Genomic DNA, 17,230 nt, shown 5'->3' on the forward strand with positions numbered 1-17,230 from the left:
TCCAACCAAAACTATTCTATGATTCTCTCAAAGGATTCACACTCACATGGCAATCCTGAGTTTTCAAACCAGAAATGCTTACTGCCACACAAAGATCAAAGCTGATCTGCTGGGGCTGAGAAAGAGGGCAGAACTCTCCTACCTAGGGTATATGTCTCCCAAGACAGCCTGTGACACAAAGATGTCTGTGTGGAGAGGCTCAACACTCTCTACAGGTCTTCTTAAAGACCTGTTTCTACCATCACCCATAATAAAAGAGAAGGTCACTGAGGTAGACTGGAGAGATGGATTTAAGCCCCTCTGCCTCCTAAACTCTATTGTTAAATCAATGCATTTATTCCCATAGCAGTCACAGAATCACAGAATCCCAGCATGGTAGGGGCCAGAAGGGACTTTGAGATTGTCCAGTCCAACCCCCTTGCCCAAGCAGGGTCACCCAGAGCAGGTTGCCCAGGATCAGAATGTCCAGGGGGGTTTGGAATGTCTCCAGAGAAGAAGACTTCACAATGTCTCTGGGCAGCCTGCTCCAGGGCTCTGGCACCTTCACAGTGCAAAAGTTTCTCCTTATGTTCCTTTGAAGCCTCCTCTGCTCCAGCTTGCACCCATTGCCCCTTGTCTTATCACTGGACATCCCTGAGCAGAGCCTGGCTCTATCCTCCCCACACTGCCCTTCACATCTAATCAACATGAATGAGGTCACTCCTCAGGCTCCTCTGCTCCAAGCTCAAGAGCCCCAGCTCCCTCAGCCTCTCTTCAGCAGGGAGATGTTAAGAAAATCAACAAAGTTCCCTTCAGTCATTGCCACTGAATTCACTCTGCCAGCAGTGGGTACTGCAGCTGTGTTCTGGTTATCATAGAATCACAGAATGGCTTAGGTTGGAAGGGACCTCAGAGATCATCTGCTCCAACCTCCCCACCATGAGCAGCGACACCTCTCAACTACACTTATCTGCTCAAAGCCTCATCCAGCCTGGCCTTGAGCACCCCCAGGGAGGAGGCATTCACAGCCTTCCTGAGCAACCTGTTCCAGAGTCTCACCACCCTTGTACTGGGGAACTTCTTCCTAAGGTCCAGTCTAACCCTGCCCTCCTCAGCTTCAAACCATTCCCCCTTGCCCTGTCTCTAGACACCCTCATGAAAAGTCCCTCAGGAGCCTCCCTGTAGGATCCTTTCAGCTATTGGAAGGCAGCTCTAAGGTGCCACTGGGAGCCTTCTCCTTCAGGCTGAATACCCCCAGCTCCCTCAACCTGTCCTCATAGCAGAGCTGCTCCAGCCCTTGGATCATCTTTGTGGCCCTCCTGTGGCCGCACTCCAACAGCTCTGTGTCATTCTTATGCTGGAGACACCAGAACTACTTTATGCTACAGTACAGCTAGAAGGTACTCAGGCAGCATAGACTTGCTGTAGGACTTGCTGTGCTGACCAGACCTAGACCCCTGAGGTTTGTTTCATGCTTTTGCTCCCCACTATGTTTTCTGTACCAAAAGACTTAGGTGGGACCTTGTCACCAAGACATCTCTGTTTATTTAAACCCAGCCTTTCATCCTTTAGCTTTGGATCACCATCTTCACCCATGTGCAACCTGCAGCATTCCCTCCAACAGTGTGCTAAGTCCCTCTGAGCTATCTCCCAGGGGCTTGCTGTGACCACTGGATGGGTGACCCTGCAGCTCCCACCGTGGTGTGACCTTCCTGTAGTTATATTTCCGAGTCCTCAATAGGACTGCTCAAAAACATTGCAGTAGGAAGTGCTGGCGAGGATTCCTTGGGACGGATCAGGTTTTCAGCTGGGTGCCCTTTTGAGGCAGCAGGGTCTCGGCTTGCCTTGTTCCCCACAGTCTGATTCTTAAGCATCCCAACATCTGAGTCCCAGGTCTGACCCCGCCGCAGCTGCTTGAAGGTGTTCCGGAAGCCCTCAGTGCTGAAGTAGTAGATCAAGGGGTCCAGCATGCAGTTCATGCTGGCAAACAGCATCGTGATGATCAGCACCTGGCGCACGGAGCTCTGTGTTTCTGGGTCAACCTTCATCACCTGGGCCTTTATCAGCCCATAAACTGCCAGGGTGGTGTTGTAGGGCACGAAGCAGATGATGAAGATGACCAGGTTGACCAAGAGGAGCCGGACGGTCTTTTGCTGCCGCAGGGATTTGGTCTGGCTGCCCTGGCAGAGCTCCTGGAAGATCCGAACCGAGCAGTAGGTCACGCAGCTGAGGGGCAGGAGAAAGCCCAAGAGCTCAGCCAGCACCACCAGGGGGAAGAGGTTGTTTTGCCATATGTTGTCACTGAAGCTTTCAAAGCACAAGTAGACAGTCTGGTTCTGTACTTCACAGTGGTTTTGCTTGTGGACTATGGCCGTGGGGATGGAGCCCACGAAGATCATAACCCAGACGATGAGGCAGAGGAGCTTGGCCACCTTGGGGCGCCGGATGTGGCGCCAGCGGAGCGGGTGGACGATGGCCACGTAGCGATCCAGGTTGATGCACATGAGGAAGAGGCAGCTCCCGTACATGTTGATCTGGAAGACAGAGCCAGAGACCTGGCACAGGGTGCTGCCGAAGGGCCAGTGGTGGTTGGAATAGTAGTAGAGCCGCAGCGGCAGGGCCAGGGAGAAGGTGAGGTCGCTGACAGCCAGGTTGAACATGTAGATCATCACGACAGACTTGAGGCGCAGGTAGCGGACGAATATCCACAGGGCCGTCACGTTCAGCGTCAGGCCGGTCACGAAGGTCAGGATGTAGCCGGGCAGGAGGAGGTGGTGATTGAAGCTGTAATCCTTGCATGCCTGGGACGCATTGGAAGCTGACATCCCCAGCAGGGATCAGGGGCAGGGTCGCGTTGAAATGGCTGAGCCTGACGGTGGGCTAAGGAGGCACAAAAGATAGCACTGAGAGAAGTCATTCCACTCTGAGGAGCTATAGGCAGGTCACTCCCCTCATCTGCAGCTGGCAGGGAGATTGGGGTATCTCCCTCTTGGCTGATGCTGCTTTGGATTGCTTCTCCATGGTTATCTGGCAGGGATGGAGTCAGCTTCTGCCTCTAGTTCAGCAATTCTTTTCAGTGGTTATGGAGATGCTGGTGTGGTGGAGGATCTTGCCAGCTGTCAGCACAATTCCTGGTCGAAGTGGAAGACCAAGACAGAAGAGATTAAGTTAGAGAAGGATCTCTTGAAACATTAAAATCCCACTATGGTGGCTTTTGCAGCAAGAACTCATGAAGAAACTGGAAGACTAAGAAAAATGGACCTTCACTACCTGAAGGGGGTATAAGAAGGCTGCAGAGGGACTGTCTACAAAGGCCTTCAGTGACAGGATGAAAGGCAATGGTTTGGAATGTAGAGAATCATTTATGGCTCAGCTCCAGAAAATGCATCTTGATTGGATCAAGAAAGGGACAGCACAAGAGTATGCAAAGAAAGCACTCAGGGCAGCTCCAGATAAAAGAGAGAAAGAAAAAGAGAAGAGCAAGCATTTTGAGGGGAAAATGCTGACTAGAAAGAACTTGACATAAACCAGGACTTTGCACATCCACTGCAGATAAAAGGAATAATCCCACAGTTAGACTTTACTCCAACCTAGCTGCTTCTCCTATGTGAAACACCCCACACTTGCCCCATGAAGAGATGTTGATGGACCTGGTCCTGTCCTTTCATAGATATATAGAATGGTTTACGCTGGAGGGGACCTTAAAGATTATCCAGTTCCAGTTCTACACTTGCCCTCACTGAAGTTCATTTAATTTCTCCCCAACTCTACATCCTGGCTGGGCCATGCTGGATGCCAGCACAACTGTCTGGTGTGTCATCCACTGCTCCCAGTTTGGTGTCATCAGCAAACTTTCTGAGCCTACACTCTGTCCCTTCACCCAGGTTGCTGATGAAGATGTTGAACAAGGCTGGACCCAGTACTGACCCCTGAGGAACACCACTGACCACAGGCCTCCAGCTAGACTCTGCCTCACTAACCACAAATCTCTGAACTTTGTCCTCCAGGCTGCTCCCAATCCACCTCATTGTCCACTCACCCAGTCTGCACTCATTGAGCTTGGCTGTAGTAGGCAAGCACAGCCCATACTGTGAGAGGTCAATGGTCAGGCTACAACCAGTGCTCTGTCTCAGGTCAGAGATTTGAAGGGGCAGCGGGAGAGCAGGGGCGGCGGGAGAGCAGGGGTGGCGGGAGAGCAGGGGTGGCGGGAGAGCAGGGGCAATCCTGGCATTATGCTCCCTCAAGTCCTCTTCCTGCTTCTAACGTGTTGTAGCTCAGGAATTTCCTGAGCCAGAGGGGACCTATTTGTATTCCAGTGGCCTTCCAGCACCTAAAGGGGGCTAAAGAAAGCTGCAGAGGGACTGTTTGCAAAGGCCTGCAGTGATAGGACAAGAGGCAGTGGTTTGAAATGAGAGAAGAGCAGATTTAGATTGGATGTGAGGAACAAGTTCTGCACCATGAGGGTGCTGGAACACTACGACAGGTTGCCCAGGAAGGGAGTTGAAGCTCCATCCCTGGAGATCTTCAAGGTCAGGCTGGACAAGGCTCTGAGCAAGCTGATCTAGTGAAGGATGTCCTTGTTGACTGCAGGGTGTTTGGACTGGATGACCTTTGGAGGTCCCTTCCAACCCAAACCATGCTATGATGCAGTAGTCCTCATGGAAGTTTTCCTTCATGATTTTTTCCAGTTGCTTTTTGATTCAATGTAAAACTTACCTCCTACAACATCCAGTGCCAGGAGTGCCAAGGAGCTACAGAGCGTAATCAGAGCTCAGGTGCAGAGGCACTTCCTTGTACCAGTGTTTTTGAATCACCACCTAGATTCAATTCCTAGTTGAAGTGTTGGAGGAGAAAGTGGAAAGACCATCCCTGTGCTCCTTTGCCTGACCACTGATGGCTGCCCTACTTCCTGTCAGTAACTGTGGGGGTATTTTTGAGTCTAAAGGGTCCTTGTCTTCACAGCTGTTTCTCAAAGAGGAGCTGTTGTGCAATATCAAACATCCTTGTTGCCCTTCTCAGGACCTTTCCACTTCTGCTGCAGCCTTGGTGATGAAATGTGCAGGGTTATTTTGAGGCCAGTCACTTGTACTTAATCTCAGCAGCTCTTTGCAGCCAGACCTCATCTTTTCTAACCTGAATAATTTCATGTCTGAAGCAGATTTGTTATTTTATTATTCATCCCTCATGAATAAGTCAGAGAGTCCAGACCCCAGCACTGGTGTCTTATAACTGCTGAGAAAACCAGCCAGCTACCCTCCTTCCCTCTCCTGTAAATTAGGCACTTTTTATCCAGGCAGGAGCCTATTCTCTCTATGTTAAGCACCATTTTGGTGAGAGCCCTCTTGAAAGCCTTTTGAAAAGGCCACTGCCCACGTGCTTGTTTACTCCTTCAGAGAAGAAAGGTGAGGCACAGCATCCCTTTATCACAGCCACAATGACTCTTCCCCAGTAATCTGATGTGACTGCATGCCCATTGAGTTTGTCCTTCATGAGAGCTTCTACTAATTGGTTCAGCACAGACATCAAGCTCCCTGGTCTGAATCTCCCAACCAATCTCTCGAACCATGGCTGCTACTGAGACTTTCCAAGCAGTTCTACGCAGATGTTTATACCACTGGCTAGTCAGTTCCTCCACTTCCCAGCTGCTTTCAGACCTTTCAGGTCCCTTCCAACCCAAACAATTCTATGGTTCTATTATTAAACAACCACTTCCTCCTAGCACCACAAAAATGCTGAATGAGCACAGCGTGGTGGGACGTGGGGTGATTCATGGGGCTAAAAATGAGGTGCAATAAGCTCAAAAACTCTTGCCAAGCATGCTGCAGGGTCAGGGATCCTCAGAGCAGCTCATCACTTAAACCCTGGGAGTACTCTAGGGCTGCCCAAGGGGATGCAGCAAACTGGGGTGCAGAGCAGTGCAGCTGAGAGCAGTCTGCATAGGCTAGCTTAGCAAATCTGAACCCAGGAGGAAATAGCAAAGAGCGCAGCAAACCTCAACCAAAACACCCAGCCTTGATGTACAAATTGAAGCCACATCTCCTCATAAGTGTGGCTGCTTGTCACCTGCTGCAGGTGATATTTAAGCCCACTTTTCACTGTTTGGTTTTTTTCCCAGCAAAGAAATGAGACCATTTTGACAATTCCAACTGCAAAGACATCCAATACTTAGGGTGGCTTGATTTTGATGACAGGCATGACACCAAAGCTGAGACCTCTGTGTCTAACTCACGAGGGCTGATCACTCTGCTGCTGCCTGCTCCCCAGAGGTGTCAGCCCTTTCATCTCCTGAGAGAGAAGAGTGGAAGAGGACTTCCTCTGTAGGCACCTTGGCAAGTAAGCTCTGCAGCTTGCCCACGCTTTTGGTATCCCAGGATCCCAAAGAAAAGGTCTGTTTGGATAAACACCGAGCTGCACCTTGCACCTCTAGGTTCACAGGGCACTGAATTGACACAGCAGGTTCCCCAGTGCCCTGTGGCAGCATGGATGCAGCAGCTCATGGGCACCAGTGCCCAGCACTCCCAGCTGCCCCAAACCACCCAGCTCCCCAGCTCTTTCCTCCTCGCTTACCTCTCTCCGGGTGACGAGCCAAAGGCGCACAAGGGCTTGCTGGCTGCTAATCGCTCTCACTGCAGAGGTTTTGATCAGAGCACCAAAACTGCAAGCAGCTTGAATCCACACAGAACTCTTTGGCAAGCTCTTTGGTGACTTGTTCATCCAAATCACAGCTGTCCCCCTTCCGTGCTGTGGCTGATTCTGTGTCTGTCAGGCTTCAGTTCATCTCCTCCTCCTTTCTCACTTCCTGATGTGCTTCTGGCTGGCCACAACACATGAACTTTGTTATCACAAGCTGATAAGCTGTAACACATCTCTGAAAGCAAACGTCACTGTGAAAGAAGGAACACCCAGGTGTCCTTGCAACCGAGGAGACCTTCTCTGAGTCAGAGTAACAAATACTTGCTTGCATTCCCAGGCTAACTCAGCTTCCCTCCAGAACTGAGAGTGGAAAATTAAAACATCCCCCTCCCCAAAACCTTGCCAAACAAGAAATAGAAGTGAAATATGGGAAGTTAGAAGCAAAATTGATTCAGTCACATGCCAGTGCAAAGGCTCAGATCCTGTCAGTCCCGTGGGCTTGGGTGCCTGGGGGCTGAGTTCCCACTCAGGGGCCCAGCTGTGCACTGGCATGTGTCAGGGACCCATAAAGAACCAAGCTGTGAAGAGGTGGTCAGTTCCTGTGGCAGGCAAAGGCGTGTTTGCCACAGATGTCGAGCCCTGCCAGGCCAGGCTAGAGGAGACAAGATTCCAAGGAAGCACGAGGGCTGATTCAGCAGGACAGCTTCAATCTGGCACCAGCAGGCACACTTGGGAAGCGATCTGCCCTTCTGCAGAGCCCTTCTGGCACTCTGTTGCTGCAAGTCCTATTTCTGCTTTGCCACTCCCAGCTCATCTGGAAGAGGGCAGAGATCATCAGAACTCCTAATCCCTACCACCGTCCTTCCCCAGCAGCAGCTGCCCCAAGACGTCCTGCCTGTGGGCTCCCTCTTTCTCTGCAGTCCTTGCCCAGCCCCTTCAGCTGCTGGGGTTTGGCTTTCTCACTCCCAGCCTGCCTTGTCCTGCTGCCATGCAGGGAATGAGATACCAAGGGATATCAGTTTGGACCTGATGATCTCTTGAGGTCCCTTCCAACCTGTAATCTAACGTGATACCGTGACATGCTCCTGCTGCTCAGAAAGCCTTCCAGCACCCGAGCCACTGATCTCACCCTGCTCCTTTTTAGTGCCTCTCTTTTTTAACCACATCCCCTTTCTAACCTCCTAGCTGCTGGGATCTTTGTTCCAACTGCTTTTGTTGACTCTCCTGCTCCCATCAAGGCTCTGGTACTGATAAAGGCTTGCAGATATACTGAGGAGCTGGGGGAGATGTCCTTCTCCCTTTGCAAAAGAAGTCTAACACAGCCTGTGGGAAGCTTCCCCTCCTCTCCTCTTTATCTGTTGTGTCCTCCAGCCCCAGCATGTGCACACAGCTGGCTGGGAATGGCCTTCCTGCCTTTACCTGGTGTGTCAGAACAGGAGGATCTGGTGGCCCTTTCCCCTGGCCTGCGAGCCCACGCTGCTCCACAGCTGCCCTCACTCACCTCACTAGGTCTGGGTGCATCAGCCCAGGGATTCCATCTCTGCCGGCTCAGGTGGGCTCACCTCTCTGCCCCTCACGGTCTCCTGGAGGCCCAGCTGGTTGGGAAGAGCAGCGCAACCCCTGGCATTTCCGTTCCGCTCCTGAGTCGCCAGCAGGTCGGACCAGATTGCTGGGGGTGTGTTGGAGGCTACACCCTGATGCTGCAGATCCCAACACGCCTGCTTCCCTGGAGTGATGACTCCAGAAAGCAGGAGCTAGGACCCCACGGAGAGCTGGGGAGGCCAGGAGGGAGGTGGAAGCATGCTACAGCCAGAGGCTTGAGGTGATGACTGACGAGCTGCAGACCTCTGCGTGCAGGGAGATGTGGGAGAGCAGAGCCAAGGGGTGAGCCCACCCGTGGGGCCATCCTCAAGAGCCAAAGCAGGGCCAGAGCAGCAGCCTTTACTTTTGCAATGATTCAGACAGGAAAAGCAGAAAGCTCTGGGACGTGTGAGGGGTTGCATCCTGCAGGGCAGTGGGGGCAGCTGGTGCTTCCCAGACACGCCAGGGGAACAACAGGCTGCTCTCCCATAACATTTCAGCTCTGCAGTCACACAACTCACATTTTCCTGGACTCCCAGAGGCTCAGGAAAGGGCCACCCAGCGAGAAGAGGGGCAGCCACCCCACTATGCCTGCTTAGGAGAAGGGCAAGGACTGCCCCTCTTGGAGAAGAAAATAAGAGGGATGAAGGGAGAGCTGTCAGGGAAGGAGTTAAGAGAGCCAGGAAGCAGTCAGACCGTGTCTGCTGGCTGCAGGGTAGAAAAGAAGAATCTCCAGCCTGGAGGAGGCAGATGTGGGAGGGTGCTCAGGATGGCAGCTGGGCTGAGGAAGGCAGCAGCTCCCCTCTCTGCTCCCATGAACTGTCACTGCAGAGAAACTCTCCGACTCTCCAGAGGGCTTGGTGACAAAGTGATGATGAGCTGGGGACTCTGGTGACAGCTGCTCAGTGCTGCCAGGTTTTTCTTGTGAGGAAGGTTCTCTCTGCTGCTGACAGGGCCTTGGGAGGCTTCCTTGTGATTATGTGACTTGGTTGGAGCGAGGAGGGGACAGCCTCTTCTCCTGGGTGTCAAGCAACAGGACCAGAGGAAATGGTTTCAAGCTGCACCAGGGGAGGTTCAGGGTGGGTGTTAAGAAATATTCCTTCACTGAAAGGGTTCTCAAACATTGGGATGGTCTGCCCAGGGCAGTGGTGGAGTCACCATGCCTGGGGGAGCTCAAGCAGTGAGCAGAGCTGGCGGTCAGGGACATGGTTTAGTGGTGACCCTTCAGTTCTGGGCCAAAGTTTGAGCTGCATTATCTCCAAGACCTCTTCCAACCAAATGTATTCTTTTAGTCTGTGACTTGACTGTGGAAGCAAACCACCAGGTCACCTGTTGATAGGACAGCAGAGACCAAGAGTCTGACACTGAGGCATGTGAGCTCCAGGGGCTGCCTATGCTTTACAGAGCAGGGCCAGAGCTGCTGTGAGAGTGTCTGTAGGGCAAGGGCAGGGCAGGTTGCAGGAGGTGATTCAGGCAGCTGCTGCAACGTGGCTGGAGGTGGAGTTTTGCCGCAGACAGGATGGAGATGATGTGGCTGCACATGGTGCTGATCCCTGTGCAGCACGTCCTGGCTCTCACCTGGCTTTGTACCAGCTGGGCTGGAGGTGCTGTCTCCTAAGGAAACAGGCAGGTCTGTGAGAAAAGAGTGGCAGAAGGAACCTGGGCAACTCAAAGGCAGCACATCAGAAAGGGAATCTCTGGGAACATGAAGGGAGAGGGCCAGGGAAGCTAAAGAGGCACAGAACAGGGTGGGGAGCAGGAATGTCTGATTCAGCACAGACAAGAGGCAGCACATTTCCTTCCCTGCCCTCTTTCTGCTCTAAAATAAGGTTGCAGAGGACCTAGTGCCCTACAGACTAGTTCTATCCCATCTGTGACTGAAAATTTCCCCTGTCCCACAGGTACCTGGCCAAGTAGCCTTCTCTGGGGGCAGTCCTCCAGGACTGCAGTGGCTGCAAGGGTCTGACAGGACTGCAGGTGAGCAAGTCCAGCTCTGCAGGTGGCAAGGGGAAGCCACAGATTGGCTGAAGCTAGGTGCAGAGCTGGCTGTTGAGGAATGCTGGCACCAGCTATGCTCTCACCATTGGAACTGCTCCAAGGCTGCAAGTCTTCACAGAGTCACAGACTGTTAGTGCTTGGAAGGGACCTCCAAAGATCCTCCAGTCCAATCCCCCTGCCACAGCAGCATCACCTAGGACAGGTCATATAGGAACACATCCAGGGGGGTTTGGAATGTCTCCAGGGAAGGAGACTCCACAACCTCTCTGGGCAGCCTGCTCCAGGGCTCTGGCACCCTCACAAGGAAAAACTTTCTCCTTCTGCTCAGATGGAACCTCCTCTGCTCCAGCTTGCACCCATTGCCCCTTGTCCTGTCATTGGACATCAAGGAGAACATCCCAAATCAGTGAGGGGGAGGCAGCACAGGCAGAGTTGGCACAGGGCCCCTTCAGTGTGCCCATGGGTCCCCCTGGCACATTCCTGGGCTAGTGTTTGAGTGCCACACTGAGCCCAGCCCGAGAGTGATCAGTGCCTTCCTCCACAGGCTGACAGCTGTCAGCACAGGGTGGAGTGTGCCGAATGCAGATGCTGCTACAAACATCCATGTTCTGGCTACACTTACTTCTTACTCATGCAGGGTACTCTGCCACCAGCCCAGCACTCTGGAGCAGCAGCTCAAACCAAACCTTTTGCTCGGAAGCTACAGTTCCTTTTTTTCAGGGTACAGAAAAATGCTCTGCCTACACTGTCAAAGCAGCATGGAACAGGTCTTGCCTGCGTTTGCAGGCAAGCAGGCCAACAGCTATGAGCAGGGTCTCTGAATCCTAGAGACAAGGCTGCAGAGCCCTCCCTGAGGAACTGGAGCAGCCAGTCCCAGGAAACTGCAGCATCTGACTAAGGAGGAGAGAAGAGGGTGAGAGGCCTGAGGCTGTTTAGCCTGGAGAAGAGCAGCCTGAGAGGGCATTTATCAGTGCTTATCAGTATCTGGTGGAGGCCATGAGAAGGGGGCAGGCCTCTTTTCACTAGTTCCCACTGGTAGGACAAAGGGCATCGGGCACAAACTAGAACACAGAAGGTTTCACTTGCACTTAAGGAGAAACTTCTTTCCTTTTGAGGGTGCTGGAGCACTGGCCCAGTCTGCCCAGAGGGGCTGTGGAGTTTCCTTCTCTGGAGACTTTCAAAACCCACCTGGACTTTGCAATCCTGGGCAGCCTGCTCTGGGTGACTCTGCTTTAGCAGAGGCTTGTACTGGATGATTTTTAGAGGTCCCTTTCAGGCCCAACCATTCTGTGGTTGTCTCATTCTAAACCTCACGCTCCTGATATTCCCTCTCCATGGCTCCCCTTTCACTTCCCTTGGGGGCTGCTGAATTCTCTCATTCAATGGGACACCCAGCTCAAGGACTTACGGTGCCAAAGGTGAGACTGTTGAGCCCGAAGGATCCTACAGAGCCTGCTGGCTCCAGGCCTTGGGGAACTGCAGCCATTTCTCCCAGGCAGTCTCCAGCTGAATGCATCCTGCCAGCCTGCCTGCAGTTGCAGCCTCTTGGTGAGCAAAATGATCTCTGCACCTCAGTCAAAGCCACTGGTTCTCACCCACCAAAGCACTAAAGGATCAGGAAGTAAATGTGAGTCAAACCACAGCACACTCTTGCAGATCTTCCTTGCTTGTCTCACCAGCCCCAGCTGCCAGAGGGCAGAGGCAAACAGATGCTGGCAGGTCAGCTGAGAAGAGCTCAAGATGCTCAACAAGCTCCTAAAGTATCCCCAGGCCAGAGGAGCTGTAAAAGGATTGCAGCAAGCTGCACTGTTGCAGGGCCCTGTGCTGAACTGACCTGCAGCTGCTTCCAAAGCTGGAATAGGGAGTCAGAACCCCCCTGGGAAGAGCAGTGCACAGATCCAGAGTACAGAGGTCTGCATGTGCTTGAGGAGGAGTGGTCCTGCACAGCCAGGAGCTCTGTGCTGCTGCTGCTGCCGCCTCTGTTTCCTACCCCGGGGCTGCTTTTGCTCTGCCTGGGTGAGGATGGAGCACTCTTCAGAGCACTCCTGGGGTCAGGTTAAGAAACATCTGCTTCACACTGCATGCAGAGGAGGGAGGAGCACAGCAAGGCAACTGTTCATTGCCGCGGCTCAAGAGCCTGTGTGCACAGGGAAGCTGTTTCTGCAGGCCATGCAGACTCCCAGGAGACAGGAGGTGGGAGGAGGATGACTGCAGAGGTGATGGCACACTGCAGATGAGCACAGTGTGCAGACTGACTTGCACAGCACCCAGCCCTGCCTGCAGCTAAAGCCCAGCCTGCGTGCACTTTGCTCAGGACTCAAGGACAGTAACTGTCAGCTGCTGCCACTGCCGGCTCAGGTCACCCTCTGCCTGCTCACTCTGTGCTGGGGGGGTGCCCGAGGCACATTCTGCTCTCTATGGGATGGCTTGGTCCAGCAGGTTTGCCTGTGCTCACCAGCTGCTCCGGGGAGGGGCATCGACACCGAGGGACTGGCAGCCCCTGTGCATGAAGGGCAGCCCTGCATGGCTGCCGTGCTGTCACCCAGCAGGTGGGGTGATGGGTTCTGCCCTTGCCTGCACACCCTCGTTGGTGCTGCAGCCTGGAGAAGAGCCCTTCGTGCCCATAGGCTACTCCAAGGAGAAGGTCAATGGGATCAGCAGCCAGACACTGCTCTGTAGCTGTTTCTTCCAGCCTTGATATGCCTGAGCAGGGGATCCAAGGCTGGGAGGCAAGGGAGCAGGGGCAGCCCCTTGTCCTGAGGGGGTCTCTGAAGCCCTGGTCTGGCCAGGGGAAGCTTCCTTAGCACTGGTTTCTGTCTTGACAGGTCACAGGAGTACTTCATGAGAACATTCATGCTGGCACACAGCAGACCATCAGCAGGCCAGAGAGAAGTTTGCCCAGGGAAGAGGCAGCTGGGGCCAGCCAGAAAGCTGCTGGCAGGGAACCCGAGATCGATGGGCACGCAGGGGTGCCCAACACAGCTTGGTGCATCCATTTTTGGGGTGGGTGGAGAAGCAAAGTACATTTTCATTCCAGCATCTGGGAAGCAAAGAGTAACTTCAGTTTCCCACGGGCTGACTTTGCTGGTCTCTTGTTTTTCATCATGGCTCAGATCTCCCACAGCCTGCTGCTGAGCCCTGCTGGCACAGCCTGATGAGCTGTTTGCCTCCTTTAGCCATGATTCCCATCCCCTCTTTCCTCTCATCTCATCTTCCCTAAGGAAATGCTTGTCTGTCTTTGGATCCCCTGACCCTGCTGCCCAGGGAAGCCCTTCCAAGCACCAGCTGAGCTGTTTAATGAGGATCATCTTCTGCCCCTATGCTCTGCTCCTCACACCCACGTGTTTGTTGCAAAGAGCTGCAGCTTCTGCTGGGTGTCAGGAAGCCACCTTCTTGGGTTTTGTGTCCAGCTCCACCCCACAGGAGCTTCCAGCAGTTAGCTAACAACTGCATCAACATTAAAAGATGGAGCTAGCCAAGACATTTGCACATCCTCAGCAGGAATGTCCTCCTGAGTCCTCCTGACTCTCATCATCCACAACAAGGAGCATTGAAAGGTTACAGGTAGGCTGCCCTTGATTCAATCACAAGAAAACTGCTGCCCTCAGCATCACACCTGAAGAAGCACAATTAATGCTCATGAATATTTGGATGTAGACAGCAGTGACATTTATCTGTGAGGACAGCAGAGACAAACTATGGGAGGGCACTGGGCCCCTCAGCCTGCCTGCCAGGCATCCCAGAATACCCCCAAGAGAGGGGAAAAGAGGAACACGAAGGGGAATAAAGTCAGCCAGACAGGTTTGTTGGGTTGAGGGATGGAGGAAAAGAAGACAAAGAGAACATCCTGCAATATTGGGGTCGGAGTGGCTGGAGAGCTCCCAAACAGAGAGGGACCTAGGGGTGCTGATCGACAGCCACCTGAATATGAGCCAGCAGTGTGCCAGGTGGCCAAGAGGGCCAATGGCATCCTGGCCTGCATTAGGAATAGTGTGGCCAACAGGAGCAGGGAAGTCCTTGTGCCCCTGTACTCTGCTTTGGTTAGGCCACACCTTGAGTACTGTGCCCAGTTCTGGGCCCCTCAGTTTAAGAAGGACATCAAGACACTTGAACGTGTCCAGAGAAGGGCAACAAGGCTGGTGAGAGGCCTTGAGCACAGCCCTGTGAGGAGAGGCTGAGGGAGCTGGGATTGTTTAGCCTGGAGAAGAGGAGGCTCAGGGGTGACCTCATTGCCCTCTACAACTACCTGAAGGGTGGTGGTAGCCAGGAGGGGGTTGGCCTCTTCTCCCAGGCAACCAGCACCAGAACAAGGGGACACAGTCTCAAGCTGTGCCAGGGGAGGTTTAGACTCGAGGTGAGGAGGAAATTCTTCACCAAGCGAGTCGTTCGTCATTGGGATGTGCTGCCCAGGGAGGTGGTGGAGTCACCGTCCCTGGAGGTGTTCAAGGGGAGATTGGACGTGGCACTTGGTGCCATGGTCTAGTCATGGGGTATGTGTTGATAGGTTGGACTCGATGATCCTCGAGGTCCTTTCCAACCTAAGTTATACTGTGATACTGTGATATTGTCTCATCTCCTGGCATTCTCAGGTGCTCCTGCTGTCGGCAGCTGAGCTTCTGAAGGCAGCAGCAGCAGTGTGAGCGTGGCTGTGCCGAGGAGCAGTGCCAGAGTGCTTGGCATCACCAGGAGAGGCCCCAGGCACAGCCCCTGGGTGCACCTATGGCCGTGGCACAGTGGATTGCAAGCAAGTGAGAAGCCCAGGACCTGCCCAAGGGTCTGATGGGAATCGCTTCCCTGGCAGAGCTGCAGAAGCAAGCAAGAAATGATTGCCCTCAAGCTGGAGTCCAAGGGAGCAGCCAGCCCACTGACGTTCACAGCTAAATATAAAGACACATTTTTTATGACAAAATTGCTCCTTTTTTTTTTTTTTCCCCTTTTTCTTTTTTCTCTGAAGCAAAATACAACAGAAGTGGTCCCAAAGTCTTTCAGCTGCACAGATATAATTATGCCACTTAAATTTCCTGATGGAAGGGCGCAGGGAAAGTATGACTGCAGAGAATTTCAGGGTGCTGTTGCTATGGTGCTGGGATGTTTCTTGGCTCCTGAAATGCTAAACACTTCAAAGAGCAGCTCATCAGGTCAAGCTTTCCTCAAGGCCCATCAAAGCCCATGAGTCAGGCTTCTGTGGTCAGCCCTAGGGGAAGCTAAGGAGGAGGTAGTCAGGCTGTGGATAAGCTGTGGGGAAGAGGCCATGAGCTTCAGAAAATTGTGGCCAGTGTTTCACCACTGCCACCCCACCGACAGAAACGTGGAGAAACTGAAGAGCCCAGTGATGGGCCACCAAAGGTCCCTGCCTTGCAGCCCATGACCTGTGAGGAGAGGCTGGGGCAGCTGTGCCTGCTCATCAGGGTGGAGACAGATGGGACTGTGAGTTAATGGCAGCCCTTAACACATCCACACTGTGAATGTGAAGGATCCCTTCAGCTGGACAAACCCTTTAAGATCATTGAGCCTAACCATTCTCTAACCCATACAAAGTCTGAAGCTAAACCACGTCTCTTAGCACCACAGCTCTGCCTCTTTTAAACACCTCCAGGCATGGGGATTCAACCACCTCCATGGGCAGCCTCCTCCAGTGCTTCAGAATCCTCTCAGTCAAGAAGTTTCTTCTATTATGCAACCTACACCTCCCCTGCTGCAACTTGAGGCCATTCACTTGTTACTAAGGAGAAGAGACCAACCCCCACCTGGCTCCAACCTCCTTCCAGGGAGCTGTAGAGAGCAATGAGGTCTCCTCTCAGCCTCCTTTTCTCCAGGCTGAACACCCTCAGTTCCTTCAGCTGCTCCTCACCAGCCCTGTTCTCCAGACCCTTCCCCAGCTTCCTTGCCCTTCTCTGGACCCAGATCAGAGGTTAAACAATCTTCACTGCTCAGCTGTGCTTTAGTCTGGAGGGGTCACTGTTACTGGCTGAGAGCTGGCTGAACACACTGCTCAACAGAGGCCTTCCATGGACATTGGTGCTCCTTTTAACTTGGTGATTTTCCACATTGACCCAGGCACTGCACAGGGATCACTGCATTCAGACCAGCCACATTTTGTTTGATTAGGAAACTGGGGCACTTTTAAGCTGTGCCTTTAAAAATTCTTTTCCACAGAGCTTGAACAGAAAGTAGTAGAAGGTAAATACATCACTGTTGGGTGTAAAAAGGGAAATAATGATGGCTCTAAAGAAAGATAACAGACTTAAGCTAGTAATGTAAACAATTTATCTCTCTTCTCACTTCCTCAGGCTGGGAGCTACTAACTGGTTTCTGCTTGACCTTGGCTGCATTGTTTTGGCTAAGTCTAACAAAATCTCTCTCTGCTCCTTTCTCTTGTCCCTTTTGTGTACAGAGGGGCAAGGCAGGGGGGCAGGGAGGGAGAAGCTCTTAGCTCCCCTGGTCTTTGGCCAGGGGGGTCCTTGGTGCTGTTCGTTAACTGTAAATGGCTGTCAATACCGCAAATGCTGTGTGTTCTGTACCCATTCATTGCATGCCATTGTAGGTTGCAGTTTTGCTTGTAGATACAGATTTCATTTGCTTCCAGCTGAGCTGGTCTGGCAGATTTCATGTTGGGGGGACGGGACGGACGGATTTTGTGAGAGACTAAACCTCTTCTCTCTTGATGTGAATCAACAAAGATAAAAATCACCTTTTCTCCTGGCCGGGACAATAGCTGCCAAGGGAGGGGATGGTGAGCAGACGCCACTGGGTAACGACTCTCTGGAATGTGCATAGACAAGATCATCTCTACCCATCAGCTACCCCAGGAAGGGAGGATGGTGAAAAGGGTACGATGGATTCACCATCTGGACACATACCTAAAAAACCCCTGTGACTAAAAAACTGCACAAAAGACACGGGCAATGCCTGCTCAGGAGAAATAAAACGGAGAAGCACAAGGAGAGAGAGGACAGACACAGGAGAAAAGACATCACCGTGTAGCCGGGAAGCAGCAGATCAGGAGGAAGCCTCTCTCTACAACTAGGAGGTTGTAGCC

The 17,230-nt window shown here is 52.7% G+C and overlaps 1 protein-coding gene across 2 annotated transcripts; it reads right to left on the reverse strand.

Annotated features, from left to right (window-relative positions):
- Positions 1–1,501: 1,501 nt before the first annotated feature.
- On the reverse strand, positions 1,502–8,253 carry LPAR5 (lysophosphatidic acid receptor 5). Of its 2 annotated transcripts, none has more exons than XM_068142006.1 (3): positions 8,114–8,253; positions 6,547–6,789; positions 1,502–3,110 (listed from the first exon to the last, which is right to left on the reverse strand). In XM_068142006.1, exon 3 carries the CDS (start codon positions 2,802–2,804, stop codon positions 1,698–1,700), a length of 1,107 nt encoding a protein of 368 aa, XP_067998107.1. In that variant the 5' UTR covers positions 2,805–3,110; positions 6,547–6,789; positions 8,114–8,253; the 3' UTR covers positions 1,502–1,697. The 2 variants fall into 2 exon arrangements, with proteins under 2 accessions (XP_067998107.1, XP_067998106.1); XM_068142005.1 differs by having other exon boundaries at positions 6,547–6,793.
- Positions 8,254–17,230: the final 8,977 nt, after the last annotated feature.

The sequence above is a fragment of the Melanerpes formicivorus genome, unplaced genomic scaffold (assembly GCF_026170545.1).
Source record: "Melanerpes formicivorus ecotype bairdi unplaced genomic scaffold, bMelFor1.0.p_v2 SCAF_8, whole genome shotgun sequence".
Taxonomy (NCBI): domain Eukaryota; kingdom Metazoa; phylum Chordata; class Aves; order Piciformes; family Picidae; genus Melanerpes; species Melanerpes formicivorus.